The 24,515-nt window shown below is 42.5% G+C and overlaps 1 protein-coding gene across 3 annotated transcripts; it reads left to right on the forward strand.

Annotated features, from left to right (window-relative positions):
- The first annotated feature begins 245 nt into the window (after positions 1–245).
- On the forward strand, positions 246–24,515 carry LOC117748959 (AP-2 complex subunit alpha-2-like). Of its 3 annotated transcripts, XM_034559121.1 has the most exons (23): positions 248–490; positions 5,306–5,374; positions 6,776–6,918; positions 7,061–7,254; positions 7,973–8,102; positions 9,004–9,105; positions 9,197–9,305; positions 11,817–11,967; positions 12,277–12,445; positions 13,094–13,231; positions 13,318–13,500; positions 14,126–14,223; positions 14,658–14,889; positions 15,480–15,644; positions 15,973–16,062; positions 18,987–19,120; positions 19,952–20,034; positions 20,236–20,325; positions 20,507–20,630; positions 20,719–20,835; positions 21,239–21,308; positions 21,784–21,918; positions 22,026–24,515. In XM_034559121.1, the coding sequence occupies exons 1-23, from the start codon at positions 424–426 to the stop codon at positions 22,101–22,103; spliced, it is 2,871 nt and encodes a 956-aa protein (XP_034415012.1). In that variant the 5' UTR covers positions 248–423; the 3' UTR covers positions 22,104–24,515. The 3 variants fall into 3 exon arrangements, with proteins under 3 accessions (XP_034415028.1, XP_034415012.1, XP_034415021.1); XM_034559130.1 differs by lacking the exon at positions 15,973–16,062 and having other exon boundaries at positions 249–490; XM_034559137.1 differs by lacking the exons at positions 21,784–21,918; positions 22,026–24,515 and having other exon boundaries at positions 246–490; positions 21,165–21,282.

Raw genomic sequence — 24,515 nt, forward strand, 5'->3', positions numbered from 1 at the left:
TCTTTATTGTAGGTCTGAACAACAAAAGGACGACAAACAACTACCTTCATTTATAAAAAGATTAGCCTTTTCTTGATTTGTTATTTCCCTCAATAACCTTTAATAAAGTCATATATATATATATATATATGTTTTAATTTTTTTGCGGCGATTGCAAATGAAAAATGATTTTAAATATTTTGTTTCCAGTTGATAAACACCCCAAGTACGGAACGCGGCCCCCGGTCGTAGTAGGTGTGAGCGCGATGTACGGAACGCGGCCGCAGCCTTTCTGGTTCCTGTCTCCGTCATATATCGGGGCTCCCTGTCGGACACAGTGCCTTACCAGCCGCCTTAGCCAACTTTGAAACAAAGTTACTCCCCACAGCCGGACTGTTTGACACGCAGAAGAGAACGCGTCCCACCAGCGGGGAGTGAACAAACATGCCTGCGGTTTCTAAAGGGGACGGGATGCGTGGCCTGGCCGTGTTCATTTCGGACATCAGGAACTGTAAGTTGTGTTTATCACCTTCACGGACCGCTCTCGCTTAGGCTAGCCACGAAGCTAGCGGGCGCAACGGGGGGATTAGCGACGCGACCGGCGGTTTACCGGAACACGTCCGGGGTAAAAGCGGCGTCCCGTCGCCATGCTACCCGCAATGGTGGGTTTAATTCACCGGAGTGGAGTTTGGACGACCACTCGGCGGGCCAGCTAGTTGACGCTAGCAGCTAGCTTCCAGTTGCTAAACGTCACGTCGAAGGGCGTGGGCCGCGCGGCTAACCGCAGATAATGCACGTAAACTGCCATTTGTATTAAGTCTGTGTAGGTTCCTGCGAGGAATTCTACGTGAGCGGGAAAGCCTTTCGCACCATTTACATGTATTTGTATTTGTTGTCAACTGACAGTTTAGCTAGCTAGTAGTTCAGGTGGCGTTAGCGTCAAGGAGGACGTGCACATCTATAAACGATGAACCTCCGCGTTGGGCTTTAAAAACCAGCCCAGCTAGGAGACCGTAAACGTCCCCAGAGGGTTTAAGCTTCCTGCCGTAGATCTCCTAAAGGGAACTGGCGCTCAGTTTCCAAGTCACACACTAATAGCAACACATTCGTGTGTGTTTCTAGAGGGGGCGGGACTGTTGCCAAATACGTGTCCCTTCTCCCGAAGTGTTCACCAAGCATTGAGAATTATTCACAGACTTGTGCTGCTCACAGTAGATGCTGATTAAGTTAATTGATTTAGGATTTAGGGACAATGCGAAAAGTCATCCCCACCCAATACGACAGATGGAGAGGACTTCTGATTCGATTGTGGTTTGAGGTTTCAGAAGACGCTGATGTCGTCACAGCACGAAGACCAGGGCTACACTTGTTGTCTTGTCGGTGACCAGTCTCGGCGCCTACATTTCACAGTTGTGCCTGTTTTTAAGTGTGTACTGTCAGCAGCCGTCAGCACACTCCCTTGGGGCCCACACAGTTTCCATAGCTATGCAATTGCAGTGCAATGGCAACAGTATGTAGCCTTGCCACCCAGAAGTGTTTACCACTACTTAAAACTGATACAGCATCCGCACAGAGGAGTTTTGTGCATGCAGGCTCACTGTCAAGGAAGATAAGCTCTATTGGATCTGCTCAGCACAATCCGTTTCCTCAACACCAAAACACATCTTTCCATTTCCTGAACGCCCCCTGCTGCCACAACAACCCATAACCTCAGGTCCCACACCGGCATTCATTATTGTGGTTCCTTTTGTCTCGTCTCGTAAAGAGACAATATTCTCATGAGTCTCATAGTAATTTCAATTCAGTTTATTTTGTATAGCCCAATATCACAAATTTCAAATTTGCCTCAGAGGGCTTTACAATCTGTACACATACGACATCCCTGTCCCAGGACCTCACATCGAATCAGGAAAAACTCCCCAAAAATAACCTTTGACAGGGAAAAAAGGGAAGAAACCTTCAGGAGAGCAACAGAGGAGGATCCCTCTCCCCGGATGGACAGAAGCAATAGATGTCATGTGTACAGAATGAACAGCATTTACAAAGTTACATAAACACATTACATGAATATGACAATGTATGAATGGAACTCCAATCCATGAAACAGAAGGAGGTAGAGAGGAGGCGCATCAGCAGGGCCAACGCGGGAGGCCGGTTCACCAGGCATCAGACACCTCCAGGTCCAATGGACCCTATGAGACGTGAAGTCACAACGACTCCGGGGAGGAAGCAGAGTTAATAAGGTGCAATGGAGGGATGTACATTCATCCATAAGGAGAGAGAGAAGAGGAGATAGGTGCTCAGTGTATCCTAAAACATCCCCCAGCAGCCTATAAGCCTATAGCAGCATATCAAGGGGCTCGACCAGGGCAAATCTGATTCAGCCCTAACTATAAGCACTATCAAACAGGAAAGTCTTAAGTCTATTCTTGAATGAGGTGACTGTCTGCCTCCCGGACTGAAAGTGGAAGCTGGTTTTATAAAAGAGGAGCTTGATAACTGAAGGCTTTTGCTCCCATCCTACTTTTTAGGACTCTAGGAACCACAAGTAGCCCCGCATTTAGTGAGCGCAGCTCTCTAGTGGGGCAATATGGTACTACAAGCTCCTTAAGATATGATGGTGCATCACCAATCAAGGCTTTGTAGGTGGGGAGAAGAATTTTAAATGTGATTCTTGATTTTACAGGGAGCCAGTGCAGAGCAGCTAATACAGGAGTCATGTGATCTCTTTTGTTAGTTTTTGTGAGTACACGAGCTGCAGCATTCTGGATCAACTGGAGGGATTTAAGAGACTTATTAGAGCAGCCTGATAATAAGGAGTTGCAGTAATCTAGTCTGGAAGTAACAAACGCGTGAACCAGCTTTTCTGCATCTTTTTGAGACAAGATGTGCCTGATTTTTGAAATGTTACGTAGATGAAAAAATGCAATCCTTGAGATTTGCTTAACGTGGGAGTTAAAGGACAAGTCTCGGTCAAAGATAACGCCTAGATTCTTTACAGTGGTGTTGGATGCCAGGGAAATGCCATCTACAGAAACCACATCACCAGATAATTGATCTCTGAGGTGTTCAGGGCCCAGTAAAATAACTTCAGTTTTGTCTGAGTTTAACATCAGGAAGTTGTAGGTCATCCATGTTTTTATGTCTTTAAGACATTCTTGAATTTTAGCGAGCTGGTTGGTCTCCTCTGTTTTGATCGATAGATATAATTGAGTATCGTCTGCATAGCAATGAAAGTTTATGCAGTGTTTCCTGATAATATTGCCCAAAGGAAGCATATGTAAGGTAAATAAAATTGGTCCAAGCACAGAACCTTGTGGAACTCCGTGATTAACGTTGGTGGTCATTGAGGCTTCATCGTTTACAAATACAAATTGAGATCGATCTGATAAATAGGATTTAAACCAACTTAGTGCGGTACCTGAAATGCCAATCGACTGATCCAGTCTCTGTAATAGGATGTCATGATCAATGGTGTCGAACGCAGCACTAAGGTCTAATAATACCAGTACGGAGATGAGTCCTTTATCTGATGCAATTAGGAGGTCATTTGTAATTTTCACCAGTGCTGTCTCTGTGCTGTGGTGTTTTCTAAATCCTGACTGAAACTCCTCAAATAAACTATTCTGATGTAGAAAGTCACACAACTGATTTGCAATGAGATGCATAATCTTGTAATTGTGAGGTGCAGAACTATTTTTCTTTTTTCTTTGGTGCTTCTTTGCCATCCTGTCAACATGGACCATAATCTCTTAAGGGATGTCAGCATTCTAAAGGTGTACTTAATAAAGTGGCCACTTAGTTTAGCTAATATGTCTGTTAGTTTAAATGGGGCGTGCTGCAGGGATGATGGTTTTTTTTTGGGGGGGGGGGGGGGGGGGGGGGGGGGGGGGGGGGGGGGGGGGGGGGGGGGGGGGGGGGGGGGGGGGGGGGGGGGGGGGGGGGGGGGGGGGGGGGGGGGGGGGAGTAACCAGGAAGTCAGCATCACCCCGGTTACCTCGACAAAAAGACAACGGGACTTTTCAGAAGTTTTAAAGATTCAGCTGCGGGGTATTTACTGACATATTTTATGTCGCAAAACAAATTATTATGATCGCCCGTGTTTACCAGACCTATTTCTAACATCAAAATCCATCAGCTTCCAGACCAGGGAACCACAACTGCAAAAAAGGCTTACTCATTGCCGGGTTTAGGGACTAATTTCTACTGACCTACAAAATAACACTAAGTAGCCGTAACATTGTCTTGAGTTACAGATTCTTTTATTGTGACAACTAGGTTGCAAAATTCTGTGAATATTCACATTGGAAACTTTCCACTGGAATAAATGGGAATTAACAGGAATTAACAGGAATAAACTGGGAATTTTGGGGTAATTTAACTGCATGTACATTGTCATAAGCAGACATGCATGCAAACATTTATAATACAACTTTTAAAAATGACTTTTTTGACATTTTGTGAGTAGAACTTTATTCTTTCATCGAACAACAAAAACATGAACGTTGAATGAAAAAGGTGTATTCCCTATGATCACCACCCCCCACCCAAATTGTTTTGTGGGTGTTTTCCCTGAATCCTTTCAGGTCTAAATGCTTTCTTCCTGGACCTCATCAACGTCCTCCTCATTGCTGTAAAAAGTTAGTCCACTGTATACAAATAAACTTGGTATTAAAATGAACATGGCTTCAGTTTACCAAGTAATCAATATGCTAGGTAATGACAAACATTGTTGGGAAAGTTCAGTTTAGAGTTACACACATTTTAAAATGAACTAGTTCAGTTCATAGTTCATAATTCAAAATGTTGAACTAAGTTCACAGCTCCAAAAAATGAACTAGTTCAGTTATTTTTTTCAATATGTTGCGAGCTATAATTGAAATCTCTATCTGTCTGCAATACCGCTCTTGGCCTCTACGCAACTCGGCGCTCTCACACTTGCCAGGCATAGGGCTGAAATGTTCAGACGCAACACTGATGACAAAGATGTTCAAAAACGTTTATGTTTCTGGCAGACAATGTTCCCAACCAGCTGCATTCAGGGTCCAGCTGAGCTAGGCGTGCATAGTCTTGTTCTCAACTACATTTAAGTTCCCTGTTATATGCTTTGCAAAAAAACTTAGGCACAATTTTTTTCAAAATTCCGAGGAAAACTGTCCGGAAATTTACCGGAAACTTTCCGCCCCTTTGCAACCCTAGTGACAACACACGGCACGAACAAATGAAACCAAAAGCAGCCAAAAGCCAAAACGGGGAAGAAGTATGATATTAAAATGGGTGATCACATCGTGACTTAACATGCCACATGTCTTGATCTGTTTGGCAGGTAAAAGTAAAGAGGCCGAGGTTAAGAGGATAAACAAAGAACTGGCCAATATCCGCTCCAAATTTAAAGGTGGGTGACTCTAACACAAATTGTTCCGCTTCAGTCAGTGTTCATGATGGCCTCAGGTTCTCCATCCATCCAAAGACTGATTTGTAGAACCTGATGTGTGCTATTTTTATTTAATTTTTTTGTTGTTGATTGGATTACCAAACTTTTGCCTTGCATGATGCCATTTTTTCCCAGTTGCTGTTTAATCCGCTTCGCTAACTCATCTTGTGACCAGAAGGTTGTTCTCATTTCCCAGTTTGTACATCCTCTGTTTTCTTTCCTTGCCTCCTCCTCAGCCCCTCCCCTGAAATAAGGGGAGGAACAGACGCAAGGAGGGCAGATGCAAAGCTGTTTTTATAGCGACGTTGACTAAAATGTGTCATAACTGCATCAGCTGTCCATTGTTTTGTTATCACACTGTATTTTATGATCTGTCAGAAGATCATAAAATAGTGTTTATATATTTATCTTGAACTCGACTCACAACGGACAAGAACATTGCACTCCTGTCTACACATCAACGTGCAAACACAACACATTTGTGCTAATTGCGAGAGATTGTTATTGATATAATTAGTAGTTTGCAGCTGTTTGTAAACGTCATGGTTATAGCAGCAGGATTAGATGCAGCCAACACCCCAGATACAGACACAAGTAACGACATGGTGAAATAGAATAGAGCCTCCCAAGGCAAAATGAAAGTGTGTGCATATGAACGTCTTGCATATCTACAACTTATACATTTTAAAGAGACAGTTACAATGGTTTGAGATGATCCCAGCTGTGTGTCACGCCTCTTTAATAAGCCATGGGTATTAGGCAAGTACATCTACCGACGTATCCTGGCCTGTAGCTCATCTGGCAGACCTACTCGCTCTCTGAGATGCATTCTGGGAATCAGAGAGGGTGTGGGGGGGTTTGTAGAGAAGGAACGCTGAGATAGATTTTCCAGTCCTCAAGCCGGAGGAGACAAGAAGGCACGAAAACAATTACAAAATGAGTAGAGCCATCTGTCCTTTGCCCCTTTTTCCTGTTGCTTCATAGTTTTTTTTTTTCTTCGTTTTTTTTAACTTTTTTTTTAAATGGCTGTGTCTGCATTTCTATAAGTTCCCGCACCTCAGCGTCTATGTCTGCATTAACGTTCTTCTGTTGGTGGTGTTTCTCATGCCACCTGTTCCATGCTGCCTATAATTAGTTTGCTCTGGAATGAAGCTGCCTCCTCCTGCCTCACACTGCCCACTCGTTCTGGCCTGTGCCCATTTACAAATGGATTATTTGACCGTAACATTCTTGAAAACTTTCTTCTTTTGTTCTATTACTCAATGATTTGGTGTTTACAGACTGATTGGCCATTGTACGGATTAATCCCTGTGTTTTTAAACTTCATGTAGACGTTCATATCCATTCTTTTCTGTTTGATAGGAGACAAGGCTCTAGACGGCTACAGTAAAAAAAAGTATGTCTGCAAGCTGCTCTTTATCTTCCTTCTGGGCCATGACATCGACTTCGGACACATGGAGGCCGTCAATCTCCTCAGCTCCAACAAGTACACAGAGAAACAAATTGTAAGTTCGTCCTCATGCTCATCCAGTGTCTGAAGTTGGCATGCGGAATATGCTTGGGCGGGGACTAATAACCAATCTAAAAAATAATAGTTTTTCCTGTGTATGGTGGAATTGCGCTTTGAATCCATCTCCTGCTTTCTAGGGTTACCTGTTCATCTCCGTGCTGGTGAACTCAAACAGCGACCTGATCCGTCTGATCAACAACGGCATCAAGAATGACCTCACCAGCCGCAACCCGACCTTCATGAACCTGGCCCTGCACTGCATTGCTAATGTGGGCAGCAGAGAAATGGCCGAGGCTTTTGCGTCTCAAATCCCCAGCATCTTGGTGGCAGGGTTTGTACACGCACATTAATACAGCGACATTTTAACAGGTTTTGACATCTCTGAAAGTGGGGGACTGTTGGTCATTAATAAAAACGTGTGCACCGTCCACACAAGGAGTAAAAAAACATAATTCATGGACCCATTGTGGCAGGTTTGGAGGGAATAATACTAAAAGGTTATATTTTGTGTTTTGAAAGGGTTCAGATTCACCAAAGTCAACTACACAGTCGGTGACACACTAACTGTGAATAAGTAGCTCATCCAAACTATAATTTTCTAATTCTTAAGATTTCCATTATTTCAGACCAAATTTTCAGTTTTTAATGTCAGCATTTCTTCTGCATTAGCCCCCCCACTGTATTTCCATTCCGTAATGGCCTCTTATGGAGTGGTTTTCATTGTAAGCAATGCCATTTTAATCATGGACATTTGAATATCAATTACACGCCCCGTATTTATTTTGAATTCTTGAACAAAACTTCATCAATCAAATATATCTCTGGCACAACTTGTGCAGTACAACCCGAGTCTCTTATCCGGCCACATGCTCAGTGCTTCCCAAACACGTGCCTCTTTGCTAAAACCTCGCTATTTACAACCGTTTTTGACGAACTAATGAGATTAAAAGAGGAGGACTTTTGTTTAAAGGATTATCATTTTTCATTTTGACAGTAACCATTCGTTTCCGATTGTGATGAATCAAGTCGTTTTGTGTTCCCCCCATCAGGGACACGATGGACAGCGTAAAGCAGAGTGCGGCGCTGTGTCTGCTACGGCTCAACAGGACGTCCCCTGACCTAGTTCCCATGGGTGAATGGACGGCACGAGTGGTCCATCTACTCAATGATCAGCACCTGGTGAGACCACACACACACGCACACGCACACACACCTACACACGCGCACACACACGCACACACTACACACACATACACACACCTACACCTACACACACACACACACACACACACACGTGTGTGTTTATTGGGGTGTGGTACACAGAGGTCGCGGTGCGAGTTTAGTGAAAAAATTTATGCAAAAAATCCTTATGCAAACAATTGCATACGGATATGCTTCTTTTACATTTATTTTGGACAGAACGTAATGACACAAACAGACACAGTCTTTTGCTGGGCACTGGGGTATAAATTTGCCCACCTAAACTATTTCATTCTAAAAAATAAGGAACATTTCGAATACTCCCTAAAGGCTACAAGTCTTCAAATCGGCTGTGTCGACACACACTGTCCTCGTCTTCTATGTACGTCTTCCGGCTCGTTGCGCTAGCCTCGGCACACACACTCTGCAAATACCTCAGCTCATGAACTTTGGTTACTCATTATGTGCATCAGTCTACTTACCGTGAATTCCACGTGCAGCTGCGTGCACCGGACTGCGGTGGTTTGGCACAAATCCGTGAGCAGCCCAATGTGACTAAATAAAGTACCCTCAAAGCAGACAGTATGCATACAAAATATGTTTTCTGGGTGTGTGGTAGATGCACACTGTTGTCCCACAAGGACACATGACAAGGAAACACGTTGCACGCTCTGTATCATTTCCTGTTTGTATAATATTCAAGTTGTACAAACTGCTAAAAACGGTACACGATGAGAATTGGTTTGTAGTACATACTGTATGGAATTATTATATAGTGCTGTTTGTTTTTATCTGACACTCTAATATCTGTGAAGGTGAAACACAGTTCCCCGGTGTGATGGAGTAATGTGTCGGTTGGTCTGTCATTTTTGTCTGTCAGGGAGTGGTGACCGCGGCCGCCAGCCTCATTACCACTCTAGCCCAGAAGAGTCCCGAGGACTTCAAAACCTCCATCTCACTGGCGGTGGCCAGGCTCAGCAGGGTGGGTGTTTTTCTGTAACGTCACATGGGGATCTTCAAAAAATCTGATTCCGACGATGCACTGATGCGTTCTCTTGGTCTTGCTGGTCCAGATCGTGACCTCGGCGTCCATCGACCTCCAGGACTACACGTACTACTTTGTTGCCGCGCCGTGGTTGTCCGTCAAATTGCTGCGCCTGCTGCAGTGCTACACTCCACCCGGTATGGTACAGTGCAGTCCTGTCTATATGCACAATTACAGCGTGAACAACATTTTTTCCTAGAAATCCTCCAATAGAGACTCAAAAACATTCATCCTGAGCTTACAATTACAATTTAGTCTCCTTTTTATTTGCAATAATGTCTTGTAAGTGAGGCTGTGTTGGTGTAGGATGCATATCTTTTTCCCCACTTTGGACAAGAGACACCACAGCCGGCAGCGCTTGTGAGGCGTTTATTCCCGTAGAAGCAGCTTCAAACTTGTAGAAAACTAGAATACTTTGAACGGTTGTCATCATTTCCATCTTTTAGCATGGAATGCAGTCGCATGAGGTGATTTCTGACACTAAATGGCGCCAGAGTAGAAACAGTCAAATAACGCATCAGTTTCTCATTATTTAGTATAATGAGGAGTTAGTGAGACACCCAGCATAAAACCAGCAACATGGGCTTTGAAGTCTGTAATGTCTCTCTTTCTAATTTGCCATTACATAGAGTATAGGTCACTAACTGGCGGACAGCGGTCCGGGTCCGGACCCAGAAGCCGTCCCATCCGGACCTGGACCGCCAGCCAAAACAGAAGGTTATGATTCAAAACCTGACAGGGCGCTTTTATTTTTACCCTGCGGCGCGGAACTTTACGGTAGTGGTTTATTGGATGAGGAAATGCACAGCCCAATTGCATGTGAGTTAAGCCATCCCACGTGATACCACTGAGCCAATCAAATCTATGCATTCTCGGTGGTACACATTACGTCTCTCGACAGACAGTACAGACAGATGAGAAAGTTAGAGGCAGGTTACACATGAAAAGATGGTAGAAAGAAAAAGAAAGATAGCGATACATGTAGAAAATAAAGGGAGAGAAACAGACGACTGCGTCGGAGAAAGTTGAGAAAAAGTAGAGTTTTGGGTCAACACAAAAAGCCATTTACTGATGGAGGGCTTGTCAAAGAATGCATGAGTGTCGTCGCTAAAACACTACTCACAAAGAGAACTGAAATATTAAACTCAGGACATGCTAACCCAGCTAAATGAAGCCATGCAAAAGGCACCATGTGTAGGCTTAGCTGTGGATGAGTCCACTGACATCTGTGACATCTCAGCTGTTAGTGTACACAGACCAGAAAGCATTCTGTAAAGATCTGTTAGGTGTCACTCCCCTTCAGACCAGTACAAGAGGAGAAGATATCTACCTGGCCATTAAGGAGATGTTAACGAAGAGAGGAATAGAGCCAAAACAAGTGGTTTCAATAGCCACAGATGGAGCCCCTGCTATGATAGGGAGAGAGAAAGGAGCTGTAGCAAGACTGAAAGAGGACAAGCTCATAGCTTACCATTGCATCATTCATCAATCTGTCCTCTGTGCCTCCCTGTCAGATGAGCATGCTGAGGTGATGAATACAATGATGAAAATTATCAATTTTCTCAGGGCATCCTCTTCTACCCAGCATCGCATGCTGAGGGAATTCCTCAGAAGTTGATGCCAATACTGATGATCTTTTGCTGCACAATAATGTGAGATGGCTCAGCAAAGGGATGGTCTTAGCGTGTTTTTGGTCCATCAGGAGGGAAGTAGCGTCTTTTTTGGCAGAGCTAAGACATCAGAAGGCAACACCGTTTAGTCTCTTTTTAGAAAATGAGAAACAGATGGATAATGTGGCCTTTTTGGTTAATGAATTTGAGGCTACAGGGCAAGGACAATTAAATTTGTGAACTGATGACAGCTGTCTGCGCCTTTCAAAAGAAACTTGAGTTGTTCAAGGAAGACCTGCAGGGAGACTGTACACTTCCCATCAGTGCAGGAACAGGTTCAGGGAGAGAGAGACATGTCTTTTGTTGACTTCATTGATAAGCTGATCGTAAACTTCAGCAACCGTTTTGACAGCTTCAGCTTTGGACAGCAGCTCACCATGTTCATTCAGAACCCATTTATCATCACTGATGTCAGGGGCTTCTCAAAGGAAGTCACGGAGCACTTTAAATGTGTAAATCCTGGACCTCTCCAGATGCAACTGGTTGATCTCCAAGTAGATGTGTCCCTGAAAGAGCAGTTTCTAAGAACTGACCCTTCCACTTTCTGGCTTCAAATGGTCCCTGAGACAGCTTTCCCAGGTCTGAGGAAAGTTGCCATATACATCTTAACCATGTTTGGCTCCACCTACAACTGCGAGGCAACTTTCTCCATAATGAACATCATCAAAAATAATTATTGTTTGAGGCTCACCAATAAGCACCTCCACATGTGCATGAGAATGGCCCTGACTCATTCAAGTCCAGGTTTAAAATCCTGGCAGGACAAGCTAGAGCTCAATTTGATTACATGCAGATGTTGATACAACTACCAGGCTACTTAAATATATATCACACTAAATAGTTAGACATTATGATCTTTTGGACCTTTGCTTCAAGAAAATGTCTCTAACTGGACCTTTTTAAATTTTAGTTGAATACCCCTGACATAGTGATTCATAGTTGTTATAAAGTGAAGGCTATGAATCCTTGTTGCTGCAGAGGATGCGGCTCTGCGAAGCCGTCTGACGGAGTGTCTGGAGACCATCCTCAACAAAGCTCAGGAGCCGCCCAAGTCAAAGAAGGTTCAGCACTCCAACGCGAAGAACGCCGTGCTGTTTGAAGCCATCGCCCTCATCATCCACCACGACAGGTAGGCCGTGTTATAGACGAGAAAAAGAAAATGAGGAAATTCTGTTTCATCAGGCGAATGTCCCCCATTGGGCTTTAAGCAAACCGTGTTTGGCCCCGACATGTTGCATTTGAGGTTAGTTTGCAGTCCTTCTGGAGACACCTGACTGTAACACTGCATTGAAAAACAGCAAGAAACTTTCGGACTTTTCATTTAGGTCGCAAGGCAAGCCCAGCCGCCATTACCTCACAAACCAGTTTTGCGTCGCGTTTGTTTTTTTGTTTTGGAAGTTGAAATGTGTGCGGGCATTCTGTGCCTGTTCTGTTGCAGCGAGCCCACCCTGCTGGTACGAGCCTGCAACCAACTGGGCCAGTTCCTGCAGCACAGGGAGACTAATCTCCGTTATTTGGCTTTGGAGAGCATGTGCACGCTGGCCAGCTCTGAGTTCTCCCATGAGGCGGTGAAGACGCACATAGACACCGTGATCAACGCTCTGAAGGTGAGTCCTCCCCTCAGCTGTGAGCCTTTTGATGGGTCTCATCAGTAAGGGAGCCACTGGGATTCTTTTGCACCTTTTCCGTGGTTATGTATGATCACCTCCTTGATAGTTTCCTCTAAAACAAGTTTTTGCTCTGTGAAGGATTCATAAATCCTTTTTAGTACTGAATTAGTGTCGGAGAAGAAAAGTTGGAGAAAAGCGCCTATTACCCTTGTAGAAATCGGTTGCATCGAGGTCCTGTTTATTCTTTAATTCTGTTCATTATAATGTTGTTCTTATTCCATTAAGGGTCATTGTAGCTGATAATAATAATAATAATAATAATAATAATAATAATAATAATAGTGTAATATAGTCTTTCGTGAAATTATGACATTTTCCGAGATAGTTATCATACCGTGAAAATCTCGGCCATTACAACCCTAGGAGTTGAAATGGATGTTCCCAGTGTGTGTGCGTCAAACTGCCACTCACCCTCATTTCCACACATGCAATGCACATCTGAACAATAAAAACGTTTCTGTTCTTTTCAATCCTAGAATACTTAAAGGCATGATTTACCCCAATTTAATTTAGCAATTTGGTCAAATCGATTGGCCTCAGTGGCATTTATGTAGCTGCAGCTGATGAGATGTTTTTCCCGTCCAGACGGAGCGAGACGTGAGTGTTCGCCAGCGGGCTGTAGACCTGCTCTATGCCATGTGCGACCGCAGCAACGCCAAGCAGATCGTGGCGGAGATGCTGAGCTACCTGGAGAACGCCGACTACTCGATCCGAGAGGAGATAGTGGGTCCCCGGCGCAGGCATGTGCACCATTCGGCTACCTTTTGTGCGCGGCCCCCGCCCTCACCCGGTTGCTTTTTGCCCCGCAGGTGCTTAAGGTGGCGATCCTGGCAGAGAAGTACGCTGTGGACTACACCTGGTACGTGGACACCATTCTCAACCTCATCCGCATGGCCGGCGACCACGTCAGCGAGGAGGTGTGGTACCGCGTCATCCAGATTGTCATAAACCGAGACGAAGTCCAGGGCTACGCTGCCAAGACTGTCTTTGAGGTGAAGACTTTAGATTTGTTTGCTGGCCATCTGGCTCCTCTGTGTTACGCATAAGGCACATTTAATGTCTTTTTTCCAATCCTTCTACAGGTTGTTCAGACTAACCTGTTTTATAGTGCAGGACCTATGAATGTACTGAGCTGTTTATTTTTTAATGGATAGGTATTGGCTAAAAACTGCCTTTTTGAAGCCTTTGTTTGCTTTGGATGCACAAGCTGCCTCAAACGCAGCGTGGTGCCTCTATTAAATAACACTTGAACCTCACGAATTACGAGTAAGTCATTACAGAATGTTACTGGAAGCCATCGAAGTCAAGCTGAGATGCATCTGTTACTTAATGCAGAGCGTTGCAGCAAATTGCTTTACAATTGTGTACTTGAACAATCTAAATTTTAAGTGTTGAATCTGACTCTGTATTGGATACTCAATAGTAATGGATTGACTACATTCATTTTTCTTCTTTTTCTTCTTTTTAAGAGTAAAAATAACCAAAGAATGATAACATTTTACCGGTGGCAACCAAGGGACCCTTTTGGCCCGCCAATTATTCCATTCTGAAACCATACTTGCAGAAAAGGTAGCCGTGTACATTCCTAATGTCGTCCTTCTTTGTGCACACTCACAGGCGCTGCAGGCTCCCGCCTGCCACGAGAACCTGGTCAAGGTGGGGGGTTACATCCTGGGAGAGTTTGGCAACCTTATTGCGGGTGACTCGCGCTCCAGGTAAATGGCATACACGTGGAGGAATCCACCCTTTAAAAAAAAAGATGGTTTTGTTTCACCATGCTTTGAAATATCTGAGTTTTGGTTTCAGTGGTCGAAGCATGAAGCGATTCCACAGCAATGTGATCTTGTCCCTTTATTTCAAGATGTCACTGTCACCAGGACTATTTCCCCTCTTATGAAGTTGTTTTTATGAAGCCAAACTATCTGTATGTCTAGATACTGGTTAGAAAATATGTATTTTTTCAAGTTTAGGTGAACCAAACCCTTTAAAGAAATGCTACTGACACCAATATGCTGTCTTACAACAAAACATGGTCGCCGTGTTTACCACATGGAACTGAGCAGAAGAAGCTTTATATACCAGGGCAATGCTCGCGTCAGTCCATGACCAAAGTTGAGTCTGAATTTCACTGTCCCCCTCCCCCATTCAGCCCTCTGGTCCAGTTTGACCTCCTCCACTCCAAGTTCCACCTGTGCTCCGTGCCGACTCGGGCGCTGCTGCTGTCGGCCTACATCAAGTTCATCAACTTGTTTCCCGAAGTGAAGACCACAATCCAGGAGGTCCTGCGCTCCGACAGCCAGCTTCGCAACGCCGACGTGGAACTCCAGCAGAGAGCCATCGAGTACCTGAGGCTCAGCTGCATTGCCAGCACCGACATATTGGTGCGGGAGTTGTCAATGAAATACTGATTACACTTGACAGTCTCGCACACGCTCAAGCTTCAAGTCTCATATCTTTCCTGAAGTTTGTCCACTTTTTTTATTGGAATAACTTTACATTTGTAATATTAGTTCACAGCCACGATGAATATGAAACAATGTTATTGGTATCCCTCGTCACATCATAGATGAAGTCTAGGCACACTAGGAGAATCTAAAAAATAAAGAAATTTGTGTTAAACTAAAACCTTCAGGGAGAAACAGCAGAGACGCTATATCACGGAGCAAGATGCGTCACGTCCAGTTTAACATCAGCTGGTCTGCATCCTTTTTTATTAATTTTTCACCCACGTTTTATGTAATGTATTCAAATTAGGAACATTTTTATTCATTGGAGGGCGTCATTTGCTGCGTGCATGCGTGCGTGCGTGTGGCAGGCGGTATAATAGATTAACGGTCCCACCTGGAACAGGCTGTCTGAAAGGGGTTTCAGAGGCACAACATGCAACTCCACTGGCGCTATTTTAGTGTAGAGGGGTTGTCTTCGGCTCCCCTCATCGGCCTTCACAGTCTCTCGCTCTCTCTCTCCACAGGCCACGGTCCTAGAAGAAATGCCCCCATTCCCAGAGAGAGAGTCGTCGATCCTGGCGAAGCTGAAGAGGAAGAAGGGCCCTGGCATCCTGCCCGACATCGACGACACCCGATGGAACGGGAACGGCAACGTCGAGCACAGCGAGAGCGTTGAAGGCACGAACAAGGTAACCCCATGATGGAGCTGTAAATGAAATCCTGGTTGGTAGAGCTAAGCTTTTTTTTTTACCAAAGATCTTTTTGATTTAAAAAAACAACAACCTGTAAATAAATGTCACCAGTTTCGCACACAAATGAGCACATACTGTATAATAATTTCTAAATGTGTTGGACTGTTTCATGCACCCCTAAAACAAGCCTCCATCACACAAACACTATTCTTATAGTTATATTCTTTCAGCATCTCCTTGTTCTTCACCTTTACTTGTCTTTCACCCCCCCCATGTCCTTGTTCTCCTTTCTGTTTCCTTCTCTCGTCTTTTCCTTCTCCGTCAGTCTTCTCCTTCACTGATGGCAGACCTTCTCCCCACCAACAGACCCCGCCCTTCCTCCTCTAGTCCCACCATGCTCTCTGCTGGGACCATGGTACACCGATAGCTAGATAAGTGTGATAAGTCACAGAAATAGCCACTTTTGTCTGCAGAATATATATATATATATATATATATATATATATATATATATATATATGTATGGACTGTCTCAGAAAATTAGAATATTGTGATAAAGTTCTTTATTTTCTGTAATGCAATTTAAAAAAACAAAAATGTCATGCATTCTGAATTCATTACAAATCAACTGAAATATTGCAAGCCTTTTATTCTTTTAATATTGCTGATTATGGCTTACAGCTTAAGAAAACTCAAATATCCTATCTCTAAATATTAGAATATTTCCTCAGACCAAGTAAAAAAAAAAAGATTTATAACAGCAAAACAAAATCAAACATTTGAAAATGTCCATTAATGCACTCAGTACTTGGTTGGGAATCCTTTTGCACGGATTACTGCATCAATGCGGCGTGGCATGGAGGCAATCAGCCTGTGGCATTGCTGAGGTGTTATGGATGCCCAGGATGCTTCAATAGCGGCCTTTAGCTCATTTGCATTGTTGGGTCTGGTGTCTTTCAGCTTCCTCTTCACAATACCCCACAAATTCTCTATGGGGTTCAGGTCAGGGGAATTGGCAGGCCAATCGAGGACAGTAATGCCATGGTCAGTACACCAGTTACTGGTGGTTCTGGCACTGTGGGCAGGTGCCAGATCATGCTGGAAAATGAAATCCTCATCTCCATAGAGCTTTTCAGCAGACGGAAGCATGTAGTGCTCTAAAATCTCTTGGTACACAGCTGCATTTACTCTGGACTTGATGAAACACAGTGGACCAACACCAGCAGCTGACATGGCTCCCCAAACCATCACTGACTGTGGGAACTTCACACTGGATTTCAAGCAACTTGGATTTTGCTCCTCTCCAGCCTTTCTCCAGACTCTGGCGCCTTGACTTCCAAATGAAATACAACACTTGCTTTCGTCTGAAAAGAGGACTTTGGACCACTCTGCAACTGTCCGGTGCTTCTTTTCCATAGCCCAAGTCAGACGCTTCTTCCGTTGTCTTGAGTTCAGAAGTGGCTTGACCATGGGAATACGGCTATTGTAGCCCATTTCCCGGACACGTCTGTGAACAGTGGCTTTTGATACCTGGACTCCAGCTTCAGTCCACTGTCTTTGAAGCTCCCCCAAATTCTGGAAGCGACTCTTCTTCACAATGCTGTTAAGGCTGCGGTCATCTCTCTTGGTTGTGCAGCGTTTCCTGCCACATTTCCCCCTTCCAACAGACTTTTTGTGGATGTGCTTTGACACTGCACTCTGTGAACAGCTTGCTCTTTGAGAAATTTCTTTTTGTGTCTTACCCTCCTGATGGAGGGTGTCAATGATGGTCCTCTGGACAGCAGTCAGATCAGCAGTCTTCCCCATACTTGTGATTTTGTTTACTGAGTAACAAGCTGAGTGTTTTTCAAGGCTCAGGAAACCCTTGCAGGTGTTTCGAGTAAATTAGACGATTCAAGTGATTAGTTGAATACCCTACTAGTATACTTTTTCATGATATTCTAATATTTAGAGATAGGATATTTGAGTTTTCTTAAGCTGTAAGCCATAATCAGCAATATTAAAAGAATAAAAGGCTTGCAATATTTCAGTTGATTTGTAATGCATCCAGAATGCATGACATTTTTGTTTTTTTAATTGCATTACAGAAAATAAAGAACTTTATCACAATATTCTATTTTCTGAGACAGTCCTATATATATATATATATATATATATATATATATATATATATATATATATATATATATATATATATTAGTGTGTGTATGTATATATATATATGTGTATGTATATGTGTGTGTGTGTATATATATATATATATGTGTGTGTATGTATATATATATATATATATATTATATATATATATATACATACACACACACACACACATACATATATACATACATACACACACACATTATATATATGTATATATATACACACATACATATACATATATATATATATATACATACATATATATATAATGTGTATGTATATATATATGTATGTGTGTATGTGTATATATATATATGTGTATATATATATATATATATATATATATATATATATATATACACACACACACATATATATATACATATACATATACATATGTATATACACACACACACATATATATATATATACATATATATACATACACACACACACATACATATACACACATACATATATATGTATATATATATGTATATATATATATATATATATATATATATATATATAAATAATGTGTGTGTGTATGTATGTATATATATGTTTGTGTATATATGTATATGTGTATATATATATATATATATATATATATACACACATATATATATATATATATGTATATATATATATATATATATATATATATATATATATATATATATATATATATATATATATATATATATATATATATATATATATATATATATAGCGGAATAGAAACTGAACAGCAAAACGTTGAATGTTTTTTTTTTGCGGTGAACTATTATGACTAACTATGTGGGAAAAGTATCAACATGATACAGTGGCATAACCATTCTCCAAACCTCTTTCTTTTCTGGAAACCTTTTCGGTCTCGTTATCAGAAGCGTTCTCGCCCTCATCAACACACAATGACGTCAGCCAATAGCGCCTCACAGAAGCTGGCAGGGTGTTACTAACAGATAGCTGTCAATAATGTCATTATAGTAAATATTTTATTCCACACAAAGGGAATTCAAGCTTTAGTTTGACTTAAATGTTCAAGCTTTAGAAAGCAGGGAATTAAATAGATTATTCTGGGATTGTACAAAACACATTTTATACTATACACTTCTGTTCCGATGTTGTATGCAGATACTGTATGATGACATGGATATTTCTTTGTTTCTCTCCCAGGGTTCCGCCCACCCCTTCACAGACCTGCTAAATCTAAACTCTGCCCCTTCAGCCGGAGCCAGTCTGCTGGTTGACGTCTTGTCCGACAGCTTCAGCCCTGCATCCCAAGATGTGTCTGACGAAAACTTCTCCAGGTAAGGACCGGACTTTGAGCTTCGTCTGGCGAAAGAAATTAGCCCAAAGTGTGGTTTCACGCGCTGTGGAGTAATCAACATTCAATTAAATATTACAGGAACAGCTGGAGGACGCACAAGAGACAGATTAAATAAAAGAATGGTCAAAACACAAACTGCACAGGCCCAAGATATCCTGACTTTTGCTCTCCTACTATGGGCCAAACTCCCAAAACACTGGATCTTGCATTCCCAAAGTGGAACAGGTTATATAATAGTTTTTAATTATGTCTCTGCGAGGTCGTATGGTGTTTGTGGTGGTTGTACATGCGTCTCTGGAGGGAATCTCTTCCATTTTGGAACAAACGTCCAGTTGTAATCCAGGATGAACTGATTTAAAATTTGGTGGTCAACGGTCCCAATGTAGGTGACAATGTGTTTTGGCCTCAATATGCCAATTATGACAATTTCACACAAATGTCTTGATGGGATCAAATGAATGGATGTGCTGTAACTTCACTGGTCGGCAGGGGCATACAACCGCGAGGTGTTAATTCGGGACGCTCAACTTGCTTTGCCTTAGGGGGCCACTTTAGCTCAATGAAAAGAGTCCAGGAGCCAGTAAAAACAATAAAACTGTCAGGGGGTCTCTGGTGGATCCTCCACTGGCCTGTTTTGATAAATAAACTCTGTCTACTTTGATGCTTTGTTTATGCACTCTGGCATCTTTTTCTTTTTCTTTAATTTTTAAAAAAAGTACAAAACTGATCCGCCATCTACTGTGGGGTAATAACGCTGACAAATTCCTAGAGTTGTTCGTTGTACATTTGTAACTGTGCTTGTGAATTCTAGGTTTGTTTGTAAGAACAACGGCGTTATCTTTGAGAACCAGCTGTTGCAGATTGGACTGAAGTCTGAGTACAGGCAGAACCTGGGTGAGCAGCTCTACGACAGTATTTGTCTCCAATGTGCTTGTTACCACTTTTTAAGGGCGCTTCTGACACTCTAGCATTGGAAACCAAAATATTGTAATGCAGAATGTGATTAGTGTTTCCATCACTTTAAAGGTGGTGGATGCTGTTCAATAAAGAATAAAGAATAAACTCAAAGATGGTTTCCTGTCTGTCCTCCCACAGGTCGCATCTACGTGTTCTTCGGCAACAAGACCTCCACCCAGTTCCTCAGCTTCTCCTCATCGGTCATCAGTAGTGACTCTCTCAAGACTCATATCCTTAACCACTGCTTGGTAGCTTATTGTCCCAGACTCGACTGGCCCTTTCCAGCCCCACAGTAACGGCCTTGCACTTTGCAGCTAGATCAACACACGTGAACGCTGTTGTACGTAGGCTGAGATGCATGCTAGTGTCATTTAGGTATCCGTAGAAGCCTTGACCCTGCGGTCTCCACAGCTGAATATCCACGCCAAGGCGGTCGACCCCACGGTAGAAGGCGGGGCTCAGCTCCAGCAGATCCTCAACATCGAGTGCGTGTCGGACTTCACAGATGCACCGGTGCTCGACATCCAGTTCAGGTCGGTGTCTGAATGCGTACTTTGTTCTCCGCGTGTTTTAGTTCAGGTCCACTTGCTAATGTGTGTGTGTGTGTGTGTGTGTGTATAGATACGGTGGAGCTCTTCAGAACATTGCTGTGAAACTCCCCGTGATGCTCAACAAGTTTTTCCAGCCCACAGAGATGAAGTCCCAAGACTTCTTCCAGCGCTGGAAACAGCTCGGAGTGTAAGGCTCAATTTACATGATCAGCGCACTGCGGTTTGTCCCCGCCCGTACCATTTGGATCAAGAGTAATCTGAAAGTAACTTTATATTTAGTGTTTTATGGCTGAATGACGTTTAGTTAGTTATGCGGCAGTGGCTGTGATCAGGTGTTCAGTTCTTACGGGACAGTTCACCCCAAAATCAAATACACATTTTTCCTCTTACCAGTTCTATTTCGGATCTGGGTCAGAGTGGATAAAATACCTCATTGGATCTTTCGTCTCTCCCCCCTCGTCTTTTCTTAACATTGTTCATCTCACTCTGAAAGCGGGCTTCATGTTTTTCTGCTAGTGTTGTGTCCTCTAGTTGTGTCTACATGTCCTCTTCCTGTCGTCCTGGAGATACGTGACTCTTCTGTCTCTCAGTCCTCAGCAAGAGGTTCAGACAATCTTCAAAGCCAAACACCCGATGGACACGGATGTGACCAATGCCAAGGTAAAAACAACTCAATTCTTATAAGAAGGATTTTATGGTTTATATCGCTGAATTTCTAGCAGCTTTTCAAAAAAGAAAAATGCCGATGCTGTTGTTGTTTTGCCCTACACTCAGAATGAATGCTCTAGTTTTCAATAAATAGTAACTCGTCAACATGAATGGATTATTGCCTTTACCAGTTGGTGAGCGATGGGCTTTGTCAGCCACTCGGAGGACATTTCCGACGTTACCGATAAGATGGAGAACTTGTTGACGCCAAAGCAGACCTATGCTGATTGAACGCAAGGCTCCCCCCTTCTGAATCCCTGATAACTGTCTTGTTCTGGACCTTTCAAATGTTTTGACAGGGTTCCCTCAGTTGAAATGGAACGATTCTTGTTCCGAGTTCGTACTCATGGTTGAATGCACTTATTCTCCTCATCGGTTTTGTCTAAACTTATTTATTTTAATATCTCTTCTGTAACTTATTTCGTAGATCTTAGGTTTTGGTGTCGCTCTGCTGGACGGGGTAGATCCCAATCCAGCCAACTTTGTCGGATCCGGAGTCATTCACACTAAGAGCACTCAGGTGGGCTGCCTCCTCAGACTGGAGCCCAACGCACAAGCAGAGGTAAAGAGACACACACACACACACACACACACACACACAGACTTGTTCTTGTATTGAACCTTTATATGGCTGGTGCATAACCGTGTGTGTGTGTGTTTCCTATTCAGATGTACCGTCTCACCCTCCGGACCAGCAGGGAGTCCGTGTCTCAGCGACTGTGTGACCTCCTCTCTGACCAGTTTTAGACTTGACGCAGCACCAGTATTTCTACACTTTTCACTCTCCGAGTCTCTCTTTAGATAGAATTGATGTATTGTACAGTGTAAATTCTTTTTCTTTTTTTTTATTTGACTAAATCCACATGTAAATGAAGTGAAATGTATTTTCCGCTCATAACTTTACTAATATATCACTGCTTTAAACCTGCCTTGTGTAAACACACTGAGCACCTTAGCCGAGATGTTGCGGACAGTAAAAAAAAAAAAAAAGGCTCAGAATGCTTTTCGGCAGCGTTCCTCCGCTCCACAGTTCTGAAAATCGTGTGTTTTATTTATCGGATACTGCCTTTCACGTTCAGACGTTTTGAAGAGTTTGCATGGAAGCATTATTGAGATTGAGTTAGTTGAATGTCTCAGTAGCTTTGTAAGCTTACCAGTGATCTCAGTTGGCCTTTCTATGACACCTTTGTGTTCAACAAAAAAAAAACAAAGATGCACCGAACTGGGAAGCTTTCCTCAACTTCTCGACCATTTTGCACTCGATATCAAAATAAAATAAATAAATAAAAAGGTATCACAAGTAGAGCTACGGAAAGAGAATGGAGCAAGAACAAAAAATAAATCCTTTGATCCGTTTTCTAAGTCTGCTCTAAATAGTTCTCTCCTTTGCTTGAAAAAATAGTTTTGTCCAAGATGATCTTTTAATAATTAAATAAAACTCACCTGGAAGAAAACATTAAAGCGTTTTAGTGAAGACGAACCGCTCAGAACTTGAAAAGGTTTAAGGAAAACAATTTGGATCAGACTTGTTAGATCGGGGAACAAAAGAAGGAAAAGAAAGTCCTCATTTCTCTCCCGGGGCTTCCCTACAGATAGATTTAGACGAGATCATCTTTAATTGTCAATGATTTCACTAATTTTAGACATTGGTCATCTCAGGAGAAAAACCTACGCTTTGCATCATATATATATATATTTTTTCTTTTGTGCAAAAAAAAAAATAATTTTGGTGGTGGGATTTTTGAGCTACACTGCACGAAGTTTATACACAGAATTCAGGCGCTGCGATAAAACGGCAAAGAGAATCAATGTAGAACACTAGGTAGGAAACGGATATAGATCTGTGACCGTAGGATGTCAACCGTAGGATCCCCCCCCCTTCCACTAGCTGCGCTCTCTATTTGTGCCTGTGGAATTCTGTTACACTCAACAGAACAAAACCTTCAAATAGTAAAGGGTAATATTTCATTCACATATACATATATAAATATATCTAATTTTACCTAAATGCATTTATTCACAGAACACTGCCAAACTGGTAATATTTCAATAACATGGTGTATTTTCTGTTTTATAAAATGTACTCTTCTCATAATCCTCGATTGCGTATTTGATGCTTTGCGTGAAGACCGGCTGTCCGAAGGCAAAAAAGAAAATTGTCCCACCGCCGCCGGGGTTGGTTATCTGCGACAGCCCATAAAATGGCAACTTGTCACTTTTACGCTGCTTTTCTTGGTGCATATTACACAAACAAAGATTGGTGGATTTAAAATAAACAAATTGGATTGAGCTACACTAAGCTAACAACGTCTGGCTGTAGCTTTATATTCACAAGATAACAGCAATATTGATTGTCTTATCCAACAACAAGCAAGGGTCTGTACCAAAATGTGAAACTACTCTTCAAAGAGCTTTTGTTGTGAATATTGATGAAAGATGGATAGAATACGAGTAAGGGTTCTTTAAGGAGCTTCACTTTGTCGCCGTGTTTCAGCAATGGCTAAGGGGCCATATCCAGTTCTCAGTTCACGTCTTGTGTATTATAATAATACAAGACGTGAACTGAGTGTGTGTGTGTATACGTGTGTGTGTGTGTGTGTGTGTGTATGTATACGTATACATTTGATAACCTGGGACTTGTTTTCATATCTATTTTTTTGGTGCCCAGCTTGATACCAGGGTCCCAATGGGGCCACCAAAACACGAGCCACTCGTCAGCCTCACGGTCTGCTGTGAAAAACTACTTTCATTGTTCACTAAGAGCTCCATTGGACCCAAAGCGGCATTCAAGTGGAGGAACAAGACGATGCTAAACTACACTTCAGATATTTGGGCCCCCAACCATGACATTAGGGACCTCATTTGGGTCCTTGGTACTATAACCAGACCACACTCGGTGCTTACTATCAGTTACTGTACTGCTTTACTACTTTACACATTGTCTCAGTGCTGCTCTTTTGTTTTGTTTTTGTGCCTTCTAACATGTGTTTCAGTCTCTGCGCCAGGTGGCTGGATATCTTGTTGCTATTTCAATGTAATGTCATTTCAACATCCAAAAGTTGGCCTTTGTAAACAAATTAAAATATATACTTGCTTTTTAATGGAAAAAAACGCATTAATTATACTCTAGCATTATACAATAAATTCAAAATCCCTCAA

The sequence above is a fragment of the Cyclopterus lumpus genome, chromosome 3 (assembly GCF_009769545.1).
Source record: "Cyclopterus lumpus isolate fCycLum1 chromosome 3, fCycLum1.pri, whole genome shotgun sequence".
In the NCBI taxonomy this organism is placed as follows: Eukaryota; Metazoa; Chordata; class Actinopteri; order Perciformes; family Cyclopteridae; genus Cyclopterus; species Cyclopterus lumpus.

Excerpts from the sequence above, each read along its gene's own strand:
- LOC117748959 (XM_034559121.1), top strand. The coding sequence starts at position 424 with ATGCCTGCGGTTTCTAAAGGGGACGGGATGCGTGGCCTGGCCGTGTTC. Across the intron at positions 15,645-15,972 it reads GCGTTGAAGGCACGAACAAG|TCTTCTCCTTCACTGATGGC; the intron begins GTAACCCCATGA and ends CTTCTCCGTCAG. Across the intron at positions 19,121-19,951 it reads TCTGACGAAAACTTCTCCAG|GTTTGTTTGTAAGAACAACG; the intron begins GTAAGGACCGGA and ends TGTGAATTCTAG.